Source organism: Scyliorhinus torazame, chromosome 4 (assembly GCF_047496885.1).
Source record: "Scyliorhinus torazame isolate Kashiwa2021f chromosome 4, sScyTor2.1, whole genome shotgun sequence".
Taxonomy (NCBI): domain Eukaryota; kingdom Metazoa; phylum Chordata; class Chondrichthyes; order Carcharhiniformes; family Scyliorhinidae; genus Scyliorhinus; species Scyliorhinus torazame.
In genome coordinates, this window is record NC_092710.1 from 109,557,171 (window position 1) to 109,575,754 (window position 18,584).

Consider the following 18,584-nt stretch of genomic DNA (forward strand, 5'->3'; position numbering starts at 1 on the left):
AAGCACTTTTCCACATGGGTAGTAAAATTCCGAATCCTCTCCAAAAGGCCTTGAGGTCAGTGGGAGACCTGGTTTGATAACATTATAGAATATGGAGCTATAGAGGGTAAATCGAATTGAGGTATGGATGAACCTTGATCTAATGGTCTATTTCTGCCCCTTGTGTTTCTTTAGGATGATGTGGAGATGCCGGCGTTGGACTGGGGTGAGCACAGTACGAAGTCTTACAACACCAGGTTAAAGTCCAACAGGTTTGTTTCGATATCACTAGCTTACGGAGCACAGCTCCTTCCTCAGGTGAAGGAGCAGCGCTCCGAAAGCTAGTGACATCGAAACAAACCTGTTGGACTTTAACCTGGTGTTGTAAGACTTCGTACTGTTTCTTTAGGATATGAGAGTTGAACAAAATATTACCCTAAATAATTGGCATTACAACACAAATAAGATCCGTACAACTTTACCCAGGAACACAACATAGTAAGGTTCATCATCCTCATGCGTTACTGAGCAATTCGTTCTGATTTGGAATCTTTGAACTGCTTCTGTCTCCCAGAAGTCATTACAATGGTTGTTTTTATGCTGCTTAGTAGCATTATGCTATCTAATGTTTGACAGTTCCCTCAGTTTCCAAGGTCCAGCCATGCCCATGGCAGCCTTTGTTTCTGTCATAAGAGCTGCAATAAGCCATTCAATCAGACCTAATTGTGGCCTAACTCCTTTCCTACTTGACTCCCTTGTAGATCACATCTAACAGAGTCATGACTATATTCAATGACCTGGCCTCCATTGCTCTCTGGAGAAGAGAATTTCAAACTAATGACCTTTGGCGAAAGAATTCCTCCTCGCCTCGGTCTTAAACTGTGCCCTGTAGTTCTTAAGATTACCCATGAGGGGAAATGTCCTCGCAGCATCTACCCTCCAAATCTTCTATGTTTCGATAAGAACATTAAACTACTCTTACGCTCCATTCTCCCCTTGCAATAAAGGCGAATATTCTATTTACCTTGATAAATGCAAATTACTAGATGCTGGAATCTGAAACAATTTTGAGTCATCAGGCTACCTTCTCTTTCCACAGATGTGGTCGGACCTACTAAGATTGTCCAATATTTTCTGTTTATTCTATCTACCTTCCTAATGACTTACTGATCGTGATTCTCGTGAAGGATGACCAGCTCAAACATTTGCATTCTGCAGCCTCCTTCCATTTAATTAATATTCTATTGCCACAAGTGGACAACCTCTCATTTAGATGTGCAGTCATCTCAGAAGGAATTGGATAAATACTTGGAGAATATTTGCTAGGTTAAAGGGAAAGAGCCAACGTATGGGACTAACTGGATCACTCTCCAAAAGAGCCAATGCAGACCTGATGGGACAAATGGTCTGCTCCTGTATTGTGCAATTCTATGGTGCCTAATCCTATCATTTGTGTCTTATCAAACCATTCCTTAAACTTTCTTCAAAGTTTGAGTTAAAATATACCATGAAGGTGATGTTCTCAAAATTGGAACTAAAGAATGATTTAATATTTTTTAAAGCATCAACAGCAAGCTGTTAGATAAAACCTGGTATGCTGTAACTTCTAAGACCAGGCAGCATCTGTGGGAAAAATGGAAATAACTTTTCAAGATGATCTGAATATTTCCAATATTTTTTATCTCCGATTTCCAGTAGCGGCAGTATTTTGCTCTTGTTCTGTGGAGGCAGTGGGCCCCAGACCCTTGTGTGTCAGCATTTGACATTTGTCAAAAGATTTTCTAAAGTGTATAAATATTAAAAGAGTGACATGTTGCCATAGCTTTACCTCTTGCACGTATTAGGAGTAATGCAAGAGTGCCAAATTTCAAACAATGAATACTACAAGAGAAAGAGTGCATAGTAATCTGTGCAATTGTTTGAAATTTGGAATTCCTGCATGTGACCTGATGAGACAAAACGCTTTGGCAGTCTCTCTTCAGGAATATTCAAGTTCAGTACTACCAAATGACTGTATAAGATAGAGAAATGCTAAATCACCTTTAGCTTGGTCTTCCATTTCACTTGTCAATGCAGGTTACACTTCCAAGTGGGCATGAAATAATTTAGATGCATCAAGATTGGTCATTGTAATTTTAGTGGGAAGATGAGGTTGGAGATGGTGCAGAATCTCTACAGAAACATAAGGTACTCATTTTAGGAGAGCAAATATTTAGTGGTTGGCGCATGCAGAAAGAATTATCTAATGCTAAGTTTGATTGTTTTTAAAATAGGCTATGTAGGCAACGCTTTGTGACAATCTTATATAAAATAATTAATTTACACTTCCAAGATGTATCAATGACAGCACAAAGACAAGGGCCAAGATCTATCGGCCCCTTTAGCCATGGGCACAAATCCCATACTGGCTGCTAAATCCCGTGAGTGGCCAAACACAGAATTTGCACAGGTGAGATCTGTTTGAAATCTTCCCTGATCCTGTTACGGTGGTCAGCACTGCTGCCTCACAGCGCTGAGGACCCGGGTGCGATTCTGGCCGCGGGCCACTGTCCATGCGGAGTTTGCGCACACTCCCAGTAGGGCAGCACGGTAGCACAGTGGTTAGCACTATGACTTCACAGCGCCAGGGTCCCAGGTTTGATTCCCGGCTGTGTCACTCTACGTTCTCCGTGTCTGCGTGGGTTTCCTCCCACTAGTCCTGAAAGGAAGTTAGGAAATTTGGACATTCTGAATTTTTCCTGTGTACCCGAACAGGTGCCGGAATGTGGCGACTAGGGGCTTCTCATAGTAACTTCATTGCAGTGTTAATGTAAACCTACTTGTGGCAATAAAGTGTCTGTGTGGGTCTCACCCCTCACAACCCAAAAGATGTGCAGGATAGGTGGATTGGCTATGCTAAATTGTCCCTTTAATTAGATAAATAATTGAGTACTCATAAATTTATTTAAAAAAAGACACATTCCAGGTTCATGCCCAGAATGGAAGTGCATATATTTCATATAATTTTAATATAGTAACCTATAATTACATAATTTATTGCCATGCCGGCTCGAATCAATACTGGGTTCAAAAATGAAAACCAGTCGTGATGACCAGGCTGGTGGTGCGGAGATGCCTGTTGCTCCTGTGGGTTGAGGGTGCATTGATGCTGCACAGGCATAAGGGATTATTCCCCTCTTCCATGGGTGTATGTTCTCCCCCCCCCCCAAATCTGCCAGGGAGAGGGGGGTGTGCACCGATGTCTGGGGCGGGAGGGGTCCTATAATTAAACTTTGAGATTGGGAGCACTTAAAAACTCTCAATCAGCTGGTGTTTTTACATACCATCCTTCCAGCTGGCTGAGATCCTCGCCAGCACTCTGAAATAACACGAGGACTGAGAAAAGGCAGCTGTAGAGCCGGCAAGTTTCTCACCTGATTTAACACTGCAATTTTGGGACAATTCTGCCCCATGATATACAGTGCCCTTATCTGAAACATTATACATTGCTGCATGGTTTGAGAGCTCAGTCAAGATTTTTGGTTGTAAATCTTTATATTTGGTGGGAAAAATAGACATGACTAGAAAGGTAATCCTAAGACCACAATATACCAGTGAGAAGTGATGCAATTTGTCAGTACCTGTGCACTTGCTGAGATTGCTAGTAAGACAAAGACTGCTGTTTCAATATGCCTGTGAAAGAAAACACTGATGCTAGACACAACCAAAGTAAATGAGGTAAATGGAATATTGTTTATTACAAGGGGAATGGTGAGACCATGTTTGCAGTATTATGTATGGTTTCCATCTCTACTTAAAGGATATAATTGGATGAGAAGCAATTCAGAGATGTTTCAGTCAACTGATTCTTGGGGTGAGGAGGTTATCTTACAAGGGACCATGAAATGCAAGCATCACTCACACTTGGGTATAGCTCACTGAACCAAGATAAAGAAAGAAGTGACTACAATGTCAATAAAATGCAAGCTTTGATTAGCACTTAATTTATTAAGGGACGTTCCACATCCAAACAATCATAGTTGAAATATTCTTTTCACAAAGAGTTTTCATAAGGCAGGTTTTTCATCACTGAAATGGCTGGGTTCCATTATGTGCAAAAACTATTCTTCACTGGAGTGGCCATCACCCTACTTCATGAGCAACCATGTGGAGTTACTGCTCCCCTGCTTGTCTTGAGGGTTCACATGGCTTCAAGGTCATTCAACTGTCAGTGACCACACAAACCCCTCCATACCCTGGAGTGACTACAATGTTTTATTTCAAGAGTGATCCCATAACCTGTCATTGCTAGATGACCACATGGCCTATTTCAGGAGTGATCAAATTGACTGAGTGACTATGTAACCCTATTTCAGAAGCAATTCAAATTATCAGTGACATTAATCTCCCCCCCCAGTTCCTGGCGTGACCACATATCAGGGGCCAAAACTGGAGTGATTTCCTGGATGCATACAGAGGGATCGAATATGTCAGGATTACCCAATGTGTAACAACCATTAAACTGGTCTTTACGAAAGAGCACTGCACCTAGGAAATTCTAGATGGCTCATGTCTAAGTCTTGTAAGGAATGGGACTGCCTGACAAAATCTTTGTGATTCTGACATGTGCCACACGAAGAAATATGAGACTGCCATTTGCTTGTAGATGGGGTTCCAAGAGTAGGAACATTCTCACCACACTGATGATTCCCATTCTCTGCTGCTCTCTGGGTTAGGCGGTTTCTGCATTGCTAAATATTTGTTGTCTTACATACAAAGTACAAAAGTTAAAAGGAATTTATTCCTCAATGTTCCACCTCCAATTTCAAGTGGTCTTTTAATAATGTTGGAACTGATGTGAAACTCCATCTGCTGCAGTGCGTAAATCACTATTCTTGTAATTTTAAGGACTGAATCTGACTGAAATACTTAAACTGTGGTTTTGAGGCGACTGATAAGGAATTTTCTAGTGAGAGCAGGTGTCACTGTTTAATTTTGGCTGTTTTCTGAAAGCTCCAACAAGATCATTTTTGCCCACAATTGCATCTCCGATATCTCCCGCAGCTCCTTGGATTTACAAATGGGTGTTCAAAGAAATTAAAACAGATGCAATATTACTCTACCAGAAATGAAAAACTGAGCTGTAAACTCTTCCATTTAGGCTTTGTTGGACTTTTAACTGTGAATGCTCCTGCTAAGAACACATTTCAGTACTAGTACGAGTGTATTAACGTTTACATGTAACAAAATCTCCACTTGCATTAAAAAAAATATAAACACCAAAGGTGAAGGCAATTCGAAGCATAAGCACCAAGGAGGTGTTGTTACGGGGTCTTCCTGCTGTTCAGAGCAGACCAATAATTCCTGACCCGGGAGTCCCAACCCGATGATCAGTCACTGCATCCAGTTTCTGTGTTGTTGCCTGCGTTTGGCGCTTGGGCTTCGCTGATTCAAAAAAAATATTCCCATCCGCCACCAATGGAACACCGGTCCAGCTGTCGCAGGAACTGCCATGCAGCAAAGTACCTGTACTCAAAGCCTGGCTGCTGTAGCATTTTTTACTGGAATGGTGGGCGCTGCAAATAAAATCACAGTTAAAAGGCCTTCTAAATTACCATAGAATCTCACAGCACAGGAGATCATTCAGCTCATCGTGCCTGCACTGGATAACTTATTTCAGTAAAAAAGATTAAAGTGTAATGAACTCCCTAATGTTATGGAAAGTGGTGTAAACAGGTTTTCTGAAGAGATGGAGGTCAGGAAATCAACCCTCACACACCAGGTTACACTGAGTGACTAGATTTTGAACCTCTATGAAATATGTACACCTGCAATTTCTAACCTGATCCCTACAGTGTGTCATTAATTAGGCAAGGACCAAGTGTTGAACTGTGTTAAGTACAACACTTAGCAGGACACACTTAGCGTATCACTTCACCCCGCTCCAGAAATCTGAAAAAGACCAACACTGGCTCTAATCCAACCAAGTTTTGATCAATTACAGTTATGTTCTATTTCATATGCTTGAGCTATGCAAAGCCCTGGTTATGCCACACCTGGAGGACAGAGAAGTTCGGAGTAACCTACCTTAGAAAGATATATTGGCATGTGAGAGATTGCAGCATAGATTTAGCAGAATTATACCTGGCTTCCAAGGGTTAATATTACACAAATAGTTTAAATTTCCAATTTTCCGTGTGGAGTTTGCACATTCTCCGTGTCTGCGAGTCTCACCCCCACAACCCAAAAAGATGTGCAGGGTAAGTGGATTGGCCACGCTAAATTGCCCCTTAATTGGAAAAAAGAATTGAGTACTTTAAATTTAATAATAATAATCTTTATTAATGTCACAAGAAGGCTTAGTGCAATTGTGGAAGGTAAATTAATGAGTTGCCCACTTCGAAGCATGCTGGGAAATGCTTGACTATATTTTAACGCTGCTTTTGAACAAAAATAAGTAGGTCAGGTAACGTAAACAAAATACTGCTTAATATTTTGGACTCTGCCTTATTATGATAAGTTGTTCTTCTGAAGGACAACAAAATGCGTACTCGAGAATTGTTTTTAAACCAAGGGCAAAACATTCATATTTCTGTTTGCGTTTGGTCCCAAGGTTTATCTCTTCAAAGTTTTGTATTTCACACTATAAATATAATGGCTTTCAAGTGTATAACTCAGAGCGCTGTGGAATGGCTATGTAGCCAGACCACTCCCCTCTCCGCAAATATTTGTGTAAATAAATTTCCTTAAATCGAACCTTGAAGAATTTGTCTTTATTATAATTTCCACCACAGCAATGAAGTTAACGTGAAAATTCTCTAGTCGCCACACTACGGTGCCTGTTCAGGTACACTGAGGGAGAATTCAGAATGTCTAAGTCACCCAACTTCTTTCTGGACTTTCCTCTTTTGGAGGAAACCGGAGCACCCGGAGGAAACCCATGCAGACACGGAGAACATGCAGACTCCACACATTGATCAAAGCCGGGTTCCTACCACTGTGCTACTACGCTGCCCGATTTATTTTAAAAAAAAAGGAATTTCCAAAAGGTGTTAAGGGCAAGAGGATGACCAGGGAAAGAATAGGGCCCTTTTGGGACCAACGTAGCAATGTGTGTGTGGAGCTGGAAGATGTAGAGGTGGTTTTAAATAGAGAAGGATGATGTAGGTATAGAATAGAAAACAGGGAGGGCGACTGTGACATACTTGAACAAATTAACATTGAGGGGGAGGAGGTATTAACAGTTTTAATGGGCTTAAAAGTGGATAAATCTCCAGGCCCAAATGAGATGCATACCAGGCTGCTTTGGGAGGCGAGGGAGGAGATTAGAGGTTCTGACAATAAATTTCAAATCTTCTCTGGCTACAGAAGTGCCAAAGGATTGGAGGACAGCTAATTTGGTACCATTTTTCAAGGCAGGAAGTAGGGGGGAAAAAAACCCAGGAAATTAGAGGTCAGTCAGTCTAACTTCAATGGTAGGAAAACAATTGGAAAAAATTCTGAGGGACAGAATTAATCTCCACATGGGAGGCAAGGATTAATCAAGGATAGTCAGCATGGCTTTTTCAAAGGGAGATTATGCTGTACAAATTTGATTGAATTTTTTGAGGTAACTAGGTATAGATGAGGGTAGTGCAGTTTGTTGTAGCCTAAATGGACTTCAGTGAAACCTTTTACAAATTCTCGCATGGGAGATTGCTCAAGATGTTAACAGTCCATGGGATCTAGGGCAATTTGGCAAATTGGATCCAAAATTAGTTTAATTGCAGGAGGCAGAAGGTGATGGTCGATGGTTGTTTTTATGATTGGAAGCCTGTGTCCAATGGTGTACCTCAGGGATCTATGCTGGGTCCCTTGCTGTTTGTCGTGTACATTAATGATCTGGGTATGAATGTAGGAGATATGATCAGCAAGTCTGCAGATGACACAAGAATTGGTGCTGGCAAATAGTGAGGAGGAAAGCCTTAGATTATAGACAGGCTGGTTAGTTGGGCAGAGCAGTGGCAAATTGAATTTAACCATGAAAAGTGTAAGGTAATGTATTTTGGGAGGACTAACAAGGCAAGAGAATATACAATCAATGGTAGGATGCTAGGAAATACAGAGAATCAGAGGGGCCTTGGTGTGCATGTCCATAGAACCCTCAAGATAGCAGGACAGGTAGATAAGGTGGTTAAGGAGGCATATGGATACTTACCTTTATTAACTGAGGCAAAAAAAGAGCAGGCAGGTTATTTATGATGGAGCTGTATAAAATGCTGGTTAGGCTGCAGCTGGAGTATAGTGTGCAGTTCTGGTCCACTATACTGCAGGAAGGAAATGATTGCACAAGAGAGGGTGCAGAGGAGATTCACCAGAATGTTGCTTGGGCTGGAGCATTTCAGCTATCACAAGGGTAAGCTTGGGTTGTTTTCCTTGAGAGCAGAGAAGGCTGAGGGGGGAACCTGATTGAGGTGTATGAAATTATGAGGGGTCTAGGTAGGGTGGATAGGAAGGAACCTTTCCCCCTAGCAGAGCAGTCAATAACCAGGGGGCACAGATCAGGAGATTTATAGGAGATGTAAGAAAAAAACCTTTTCACAGAGTGGTGGGAAACATCTGGAACTCACTGTCTGAAAGGGTGGTACAGGTGGAAACCCTCACAACATTTAAGAAGTATTTAGAAGAGCACTTGAAATGCTATAGCATTCAAGGCTATGGGCCAGGTGCTGTAAAATGAGATTAGAGTAAATAGGTGCTTGATGGCCGGCAGACACCATGGGCTGAAGGGCCTCTTTCCATGCTGTAAAAATTCCAAGGTGCTAAAAACTTTTGGTATGGAATATAAAATTTTGATATCCTTACCCAACATGTTCGCCACTTTAGTTACAGCCTGCTTATTCACCTTATAGACATTCCCATTAGCACTGTAAAGGATCAAATCAATTTCAAATTACATCTTCACAGTGGACACTACTTTTGAACAGTACTATTTGAGAACACACAATGTGTTTTTCTAATACGTACATCTTCAGTTTCTCCATGGCACCGAGCCGGGCCAAAGCAGCCAGGGCGTTTTTCTGCATATCCATTGAAAGGACCTCATTATATTTTATGGCACCTATGTTTTAGAGAGAGTCAGACTATAATGGATAGATACACAATCCTGCTTTAACACACTCATTATCTCCAAATTAGATGCCACACTCCTTAACCAAGGTCATCAACTGTTGTTGTTGACATTAGTCTTGTTCTAAGTCACAAAGCTCACATTCAGCAGTGAAACTCACCGGTACACACTTTGTATCATAGAATCATAGTAGGTATGTGAGGTAACAGATGAGGAAACCAGAAGGATTCCATTCAAGGTCATGTAAAGCAGCTGGGGCTACTGCAATTCCCCATCACCTCTGGGAGTCTGTGAATAGGATTCTCCTTCTTCAGTCTACAGAAAGCATCTTACATGAAGGGACTGTGGACAGCCTTACTTTTTAAAAAGATAATCTTTATTGTCACAAGTAGGCTTACATTAACACTGCAATGAAGTTACTGTGAAAAGCCCCTAGTCGCCACATTTTTGCGCCTGTTCGGGTACACGGAAGGAGAGTTCAGAATGTCCAAATTACCTAATTGCATGTCTTTCGGGACTTGTGGGAGGAAACCGGAGCACCCGGAGGAAACCCAAGCAGACACGGGGAGAACGTGCAGACTCCCCACAGACAGTGACCCAAGCCAGGAATTGAACGTGGACCCTGGCACTGTGAAGCCATAGTGCTAACCACTGTGCGACCGTGCTGCCCACTCCAACTCTGGATGAGTACTTCCACAGTATAAAGCTCCCTATAATTGGCACTAAAACTGGTGCACGCGAGACCAGGAATAAGGCACATTAATTGGGTTTTTAGGCATCTGGCCTTTGAGTAATCCGAGCTGTGCTTGAGAAGAACACTGTAGTCAGTGAAAGTCAACACATCTTCCTCTGCCCAACAATATCACCGATCACTCATAGCACAATCAAATGTAGCTTAAAAGAGGCACTTTTAAATCATAACCACAGATAAAACTCAGGCCATCTTTTTCCCAATTGAAGGGGAAATCCAAATCTTCCAGGGCCAGCTAGAGGGGATTTTGCAGTTTAAGCAAATACATTTTTAGATGAAATACCTGTTAAAATGTTTTCTGCTGCATAGCTTCGTATTTCAGAGATAAACTTCTTCTCAGTAAAATGGTCAGTGTGTTCTGTGCACTGCAGATATTTACAAATAACCTAAAGGTAGAAATATTTATATTTACAAAAGATCCTTGGAGTATTTTTTAAATGTAAAAACATTGTGTGTATTTGTAATGAAAACCAGAAGATTGTGGAGAAATGATTTAGCACAAAAAATTCATACTCGAAAAATTAGTATTTTAAGCACCAAACCAAACTTTAAATTATAGCAAAAATAGAAAATGTTAATGTTGAAAATATCTTTCTATATCTTAAGACTTGCAAAATCTGTTATAGAGCACTACAGAATAAGACATCAGGAACTTTTCTGCATTCCATCATTTACAGGGATTCATTAAAAAAAAAATATTCCTTTGATAGTTACAAAGTCAACACACAGAGTGCACAGGGCAAGTCCCTAATTCATCTCCTTGCTCGCTCCATAAACCTACTCAAATTCAAATCGAGTCCAATTCATGGTCCCCACAAAAACTACATACTAGATCCAAGAATAGTCAGAAGATCAACAAGGTGCAGAGGTGGTGGGCAATGACCGTTGCATACCATCAATACAAGGCAGCAGCACATCACCACAGTCTCAGGGCAGCTAGACATCAGTAATGAGTCTTGCCAGCATTGACCATTTCCTGAAATAAATTAGCAGACACTGAGTGTTGCTGTTGACGTTAAGCGTGGACAAGAGAAAAGCTGGGAAGAAATCTGAGAGGGGTGTTCAAAGTCATGTGGGATTTGGTCAGAGTAGTCAGGGGAAAACTGGCCCCATTGGTAGAAGGATCAAGAAAAAGGGGGCACAGATTCAAGGTAATTGGCAAAAAGAAGCATTGGTGAGATGAGGAGAAACCTTTTCACACAGCGAGTGGTTATGTAGCCATGTAAAATGGCTGCGTTCCATTTAATCTGGCCAAAACCCCGTTTAAAATGGCTAACCTGAAAGACTGCTGGGAAAAGCAGCCAAGAAGACACAAGCAGGCAGCTGCAGACAGGTTTGCATATTTCAGCTCTGGGAACGTAGCCCAGATCGATACTCAGGACTGTTTACACCTAATCAACTCAGACATCCACAGCTAAATCGGCTATCCCAGGGAACAATTGCAACATATTAGCAATTGAATACCGGGCCAGACCTGTCGGCGCCTGCAGTGGCTGAAACAAAGACAGGTGAGCGACCACCCCCCCGATCAAGGAATCGCCTCACCATTGGACACATCGACCCCAGAGACTGGGGACAGAATCCAATCACTTGGGACTCAGGGTCAAGGGCCGCCCCGGGAGGCGGGAAGCCCCTGGGCCCTATAAAAGTAAAGGTCCAAGTTCAGATCTCTCTCATCTTCGCCTGCTCGAGACCTTCGGAAGACCAGCCACCGATAGCAGTAAGTTTGAATCCAACGATCGCTATCCGGTAGAGACACCTAGCCACCGACCTGTAGCAGCCTTTTGAATCCCGCGGGCCAGATTTGATTGGACAAGCCATTCGTTTCCCTGACCTGGTGGGCTCTTCCTAAGTTAAGTATTGGCCAGTAGTGATAGGTTTATTGTATAGAAAGTAGTATTAGGGTATTAATATTGCTTGTTGTATATAATAAATGACCGTTGTTTTAATCCTTACTAAGCGGTGTGCTGTGTTATTAATCATAACCTAATGAACCACGTGGCGGTATCATAAAGATACCTGGCGACTCATGAGCAAAGGTGACCTAAACAGAGCAAATAGAATAAAGCTAGAAAGAGCAACAGTTAGGATCTGGAATGCACTGCCTGAGATTCTGATGAAAGCAGGTTCAATCGAGGCATTCAAGAGCAAATTGGATTATTCCCTGAAAAAGAAGAATGCGCAGGGCTCAGGGCAAAGGCAAGGAGTGGCACTGGCTGAACTGCTGCTTTGGACAGCCGGTGCAGTATGATGCGGCAAATGACTAACAACTCTTGTGATTCGGTAACCCAATACAGGTAATGGTTCTAACACAGAATTGTGTTAGCAGAATAAAATAAGGGCAAAGTGTCAAAGGGAGCACCAGCTACCAAACAGGGCAGGTTGGTATCACAAGGTTAAGTGGGTTTGTTTTAGCAGCACTCAACTAATCAGGCAAATTACCTCACAGCACTAACAAAGCCAAGGCTCTGGTCAATTCTATTTAGGGCAGCGAAATAAGCTGTGCAAGTTGTGCAAAATGAGACAAAATTCAAAGTGAGGAAATTTCCACCAATAGGTCAAAAATGAATTATCGTGTGGTTCAGGCCAAGTGAGAAAATACAAAGCATTTCACATGCAAATTATTGAAACTCTGGCAGATTCTTTTGGTAATATCCATGTAAAATATGCGAGAAGTAAGTTACAGGAAACATAGTAATCACACTTATCATATCTGTTCTACTACAGCAAGGCCATAAAACCTGTTTGACTCAAGGGATATGACCTCTTAATTCCAGATGACTGATTGTGGGACAGACCTGTTTAAATACAAACTGGATGAATGCTAATCTAGAATTAGGGATGTTTCAATGACTCCCTACTCACCATATTTTTTCTTTCAAACCCATTCTCTTTTTTTAAAATTTAGAGTACCCAATTCATTTTTCCAATTAAGGGGCAATTTAGTGTGGCCAATCCACCTACCCTGCACATCTTTGGGTTGTGGGGGAGAAATGTGCAAACTCCACACGGACAGTGACCCAGAGCCGGGATTGGACCTGGGACCTCGGCGCCGTGAGACTGCAGTGCTATTCAAACCCATTCTCAATCCTTTCTTTAACTAACACCTGATATGCAGGTCGTGACTTATATTTGCATCGATTGTACTATTGCCTACTAAATGTTGGGAGAGTCCAGTTTATAAGCACTGGAGCAGGTTAATTTAACTCAATGCTGGTGCTATTGTCACATTGTCAACGTCTGCATTTACAGCCGTTAGTATTTGCTGTGGCTCAGTCAATATCCTGGTCAAAGTTTGTCCCTCAGTCAACATTATTTAGTCAGATTATCTGCTCATTATCACATTTACTGTTAATGCCAGATTGCTCTGTGCAAACGTTTCCTACATTACAACAGTGAATATACTTCAAAAGCTACTTCATTAGCTGTGCAGCGCTTTGAGGTGTTCTGAGATTGGAAAAGGCGCTATAGAAATGCAAGTTTTTTTTCCTCTCTGTTCAACATGCATTTCAAATGTCTCATGCTGGAAAAGCCTTTCGTGGTTACTCACTACTTTCTTGTGTAAACATGTTCTGCCTGACTTGTTTTCTTAATTCTATCTTGCTCATTTTTAATAGAGAATACTATAAGGGTGTAACTGCAGAACTGTTGCAATTATTACACAATATTTAGTAAAGGGATAATGAAAAACTAGTGGAATTTGACATAGAAGATTTATTTATAACAGGATATTTTAACATTACTAAAAAAATCTAAAGAAATCCTAAAACAATTAAATTATTAGCAGAATTTAGCTCACAAATTGAAAAAGTCAAAGCAAAATCAATTTATTGTGAAGCATGAAAAACAAAAGTTCATTAAATATTTCAACAGAAATTTCACCAGCTGACCTGATAACCTTCCAGAAAAGGTCTGAACATGTCTGACAAAAAGGAAATGGTGACACCGCCCTTCTCGGAAATGTAGATCTGTGTGTGGGACCCCTGGATGGCACCGCTCTTCACCAGCAAGTACAGCCCTTCATCAAAGTCCTGCCGTGAAAGAAAACAGTCACAATTGTCATGACCCCCTGGGCTAGTGCATGGTCAATTCCATCCCCAATTAACCCAGAGTCACAACACAAGTGAAATTAGATGTTATTTTAAAACCGATTGGGTAAGGCTGCTGGACAGGGAGCCGATGGCGAGTGTCCGCACGAATAACATGAATCTGGTTTATTTTGCTCCGCACCGTAGGACCAGGCAGGGATGTCCTATGACCCCCTGTTGTTCGCACTTGCGATTGAGCCGTTGGCCATCGTATTGAGGAGTTTGGAGGCGTGGAAGGGGATAGCAAGGGGGGGGGGGGCGTAGAGCATGGATATCTTTGTATCCGGACGACTTGCTGTTGTATGTATCGGAACCAAGATGGGGGGCATATTGGAGCTGCTTTGAGTGTTTGGGTCTGTTTCAGGATATAAACTAACTTTAGACCAAAGTGAATATTTTGTGGTGTCTTGACCAAGGGTGGGGGCAGGGGTGGGAGAGCTACCATTCTGTAGGGCGGGGCTCACTTTAGATATCTGGGGGTCCAGGTGGCATGGGATTGGGGGTGGGGGGCTCGTAGGTATAATATTACTAGTCTGGTGGGGAAGGTAAAAGCGGATCTGGCAAGGTGGGATGGTCTCCCTCTGTCACTATCAGGTCGGGTACTGGCAATTAAAATGAACGTGTTGCCGTGATTATTGTTTATTTTTCAGTGCCTGCCAATCTTCCTGCCAAAGGCATTTTTCAAGGAGGTCGAAAAGATGATTACCTCATTTATATGGCAGGATGGGGAAGGTGGCTAGGATTAGGATGGTGCTGTTGCAGAGAGTCTGGCAGTCAGGGGGGTTGGGTCTTCTGTATTTACAATATTATTACTGGGCAGTGAACGCGGAGAAGGTGAGGAACTGGGTTAGAGGGGGGGGGGGACTCCCAGTGGGTTAGAATGGAGGAGAGTCTGTGTAGGGGTCGGGGCTGAGGGCGTTGACAACTCCCGAAGGCTCCGGAGGAATAATAAAGGAGTCCGGTAGTAGTAGCGATATTGAAAATTTGGAGGCAGTTACGGCAGCACGTTAGGCTGGGGGCGGGGTCAAGGGAAACGCCGATTCGGGAGAATCACAGATTTGAGCCAGGGAAGTGGGATGGGAGTTTTTTGGAGATGGGAGTCAACGCATTAAAGGATTTGTTTCTAGGTGGCCAGTTTGCAGGATTGAAGGAGCTGGGGGCGAAATATGGGGTGGGGCTGGGGGAAATGTTTCGGTATTTGCAGGTCTGAGATTTTGCTAAGAAGGAGATACAGAGCTTTCCGGTGGCGCCGGCCTTCACACTGTTGGAGGAGGTGCTGATGGCAGGGGGAATGGAGAAGGGGGTGGTGTTGGCGATTTATGGGATGATTCTGGGAGAAGAGAAAGCACCGCTGGAGGGGATTAAGACAAAGTGGAAGGAAGAGTTGGGGGAGAGCATGGAGGAGGGGTTGTGGTATGAGGTGTTCCGGAGGGTAAATGCCTCAATTTCGTGCATGAGATTGGGACTTATACAGCTGAAGGTGGTGTATAGGGCGCACCTCACAAAGGCGAGGCTGAGCCGACTCTTTGAAGGGATAGAGGATGTTTGTGAACGTTGCGGGGGGAGGGGGCAAACCATGTTTATATGTTTTGATCCTGTCCAAAGCTGGACGGGTATTGGAGGGAGGTGGTCAGGATAATTCTGAAGGTGGTACATGCGAGGCTTGAGCCGGGTCCTCTGGAGGCCATATTCGGGGTATCAGATCGGCCGAGGTTAGAAGTGGGTGCGGAGGCAGATGTTTTAGCCTTCGCCTTGCTGATCGCCCGAAGGCGGATCCTGTTGGGGCGGAAGCCAGTTTCTTCACCCTGTGCCCTGGTGTGGTGGGGGGATCTGTTGGAGTTTATAACACTGGAGAAGGTGAAGTATAAGTTGATGGGCAGGATGGAAGGGTATTACAATTCATATAGGCCTTGTTGCACTTTCAAGAATTGGATGGCATCGAACATTGCGGGGGGGAGGGCGTGGTTGGGACTGTGTATGTTGTTGGTGACTATGTATGGGTGGATGATGGATTCCTGGATCCTTTTCTTTGATGTCTGTATTTAAAATGTTGAGGGTTGTTTGGGGGTTGGTGGGAGGGAGGAATTGTGGCAAGGGGATTGACATTGTATTTGTTATGGTTGATTGTCTGTTAATGGGTGTAAATTTGGATGAAAATGTGAACAAGGTGGAGAATAAAAATATAGATTTTAAAAAATACCCGGGAACCTCTTCTGAGGCCAATAAACTGCAGTCACCAGGTTTGAAAATTAACTCACAAATAACCTTTTATTATTTAACAGTGATATAATTAAACTGACAAAAATGCAACTGACTACCTAGTATCCCTTATCCAACACCCCCCTCTGCCACACACACACACACAATATAAAGGGAAAGAGATCTCCAAAGCACTATGATGGTTTGAAGTTAAAGTCTTTCAAGAGTTCAAACTTTTGTTTCGATGCTTCTTCCTTCTAAGCTTGACAGGGTATTTTCCGACAAGGCTGTCTACTTTCTTTGTGGATTCAATATAATTTCAACAATATAGTAAAGATGTGCCAGGCAGTCACAGTTCCATTGGTGCAAGTTAAATGGAAAACATCCATTTCTGACCTCCCCTTTGGGATGTGAATGTGTGGGAAGTGCATTAGGAGGCATATTGTCTGACACAAGGTTATTTTTATCCCTGCATTACACCCCACACAGCACTTCACATTACCTTGACAAGATCTCCCGGCAAAAAAATAAACTCATCAGAGAATACTTTATGCAGGTAGCTGAAGCAGCTGTAGACATCCTCTGAAAAATAAAGAAAACAAGATTACCTGCAACTTGTCATTCTCATTAAGGAATCGTAAGCCAGACAGGCTTTATTTTGTCTTAATGGTATGTCGGGAAAAATATAATATTAAAAATATTTAAATTATTTTAATCACAGTTACAAATATAAGTTAGAACATAGTTAGAAATGTATAGATGATAAGCAAGTGAAAGCGGGCTATGTGGGAAAAAGAACAAGAAGGAAGATTTGTGATAGAGTGGAAAACTCATGAGATTCAATGACAAAAGAGTTAATTGTGCAAGGCCAAATGGGATTTTTCAAAATTCTTTCATGAGCTTTGGATATTGCTGGCTAGCCCAGCATTTTTGACCCATTGCCTAACTGCCCTTGAGAAGGTGCTGGTGAGCTCCCTTCTTGCAGTCCATGTGGTTTAGGTACACCCACGGTGCTGTTAAGGAGTGAAGGAACAGTGATACAGTTCCAAGTTAGGATGGTGTGGCTTGGAGAGGATTTTGCAGGCGTTGTGTTCCATTGCACAAGTTCTGGAGCACAAGTCTCCAGTACTATTGCCAGAATGTCAACAGGGCTCATAGCCGTTGCAGTATCCAGTGCTTCCAGCTGTTGGAGTGAACCCATAAGGGTGAAAACTGGCATCTGGATTGGAATGGTAATCGGACAAGTAAAAAAAAAAGTGTAGACGAGATATGTCTAGGGTAGGTGTGAACGGCAGACTGATAAACAGCTACAGTTAGAAATCAAAGAGAACCATGAGAGTGAAACCAAAACTTGCATGAAGGAAACAGAATAGGGGCAAACATAAGAATCCAAAATTGTTGAATTGAATCTGGAGTTCAGAAGCTACCTAATACTTCATTGATTGGTGAAATACTTTTCCTCGAGCTTACGTTGAGCTTCACTGAAACACTGTAGGAGGCAGAGGACCCAGAGGCCAGCATGAGTGCTAGATGGAAAATGAAACGTCAGCAAAAGCTCAGGGTCACATTTATGGACCGAATGGAGGTACTTCACAAAATGGTCTCCCCAACGTAGAGAAAACCGCTCTGTGAGCAGTGAATATATTATACAAAAATTGAAAGAAGCACATGTAAATCACTGTTTAATATGGAAGCAGCGTTTGCAGTCTTGGAGGGCAAAGAGAGATTTGGTGGAAAGGCAGGTGCTGCATCTCTTGAACTGGCACTAAAAGGTGTTGTGGGAAGGAGTACAGGGTGTCGGAATGGTCCCTTCAGAATGCTGAAAGGGGAGGGCAGGGGAAGATGCGTTCGATAGTGTCATCACGCTGGATGTGGGGGGAATGGTGGAGAATGATCCATTGAATATAGAGGCTGAGAAATGGGAAATGAGAAATGGGACAGAGTCCAGGGACTGACAACCAGGGTGTGTGTGTGTGAGAAAAGAGAGGTGGGGTGGTTCTTGGTTGAGAAAAAATTAGATAGTATGGAAGATGTATCATCAGAACAGACGCATTGGTGATGGAGAATGAAACGATCCCTCACAGGAAGCAAGGCGTGAGAAAGTGTGGTTGAGGAAGTTGTGGGAGTTAATGGGTTTAGAGTGACATTTGTTGATAGTTTACCCCAATATGGAAGTAAGAGAAATTGAGGAAAGAAAGTGAAGAATCAGAGATGAACCACTAAAGGTGAGAGGTAGGTGGAAATGGGAAGCATAGTTGATGTTTTTTGATGTTCAGGGTGAAAGCATCACATGTGATTGACACAATGGAAATAACAATGACATGGTAAAAGAGATACCGTAAATATGGGTTGGGGAGTTTTATATAGAGTGAAAGATTATGGAAGGAAAACCGTGAACTCAGAAGTCAGGGTGCACGGCGAATTGAGATAGCATTTGAAATCACCTAGCATGAAAAGTTTGCTGCTGAAATGAAGGGAG

General features: G+C 42.5%; 1 protein-coding gene across 1 annotated transcript in view; it reads right to left on the bottom strand.

The window, feature by feature from the left end:
* Positions 1–3,934: 3,934 nt before the first annotated feature.
* Positions 3,935–18,584, bottom strand: part of gnpat (glyceronephosphate O-acyltransferase) — a 49,757-nt gene continuing 35,107 nt past the window's right edge. The window contains exons 11-16 of the mRNA XM_072498470.1: positions 16,608–16,687; positions 13,709–13,849; positions 10,102–10,204; positions 8,965–9,058; positions 8,803–8,864; positions 3,935–5,534 (exon numbers count right to left, since the gene is read on the bottom strand). Coding sequence (XP_072354571.1) covers positions 5,491–5,534; positions 8,803–8,864; positions 8,965–9,058; positions 10,102–10,204; positions 13,709–13,849; positions 16,608–16,687 — 524 coding nt within the window. The 3' untranslated portion in view covers positions 3,935–5,490. The remainder of the gene's footprint in view (positions 5,535–8,802; positions 8,865–8,964; positions 9,059–10,101; positions 10,205–13,708; positions 13,850–16,607; positions 16,688–18,584) is intronic.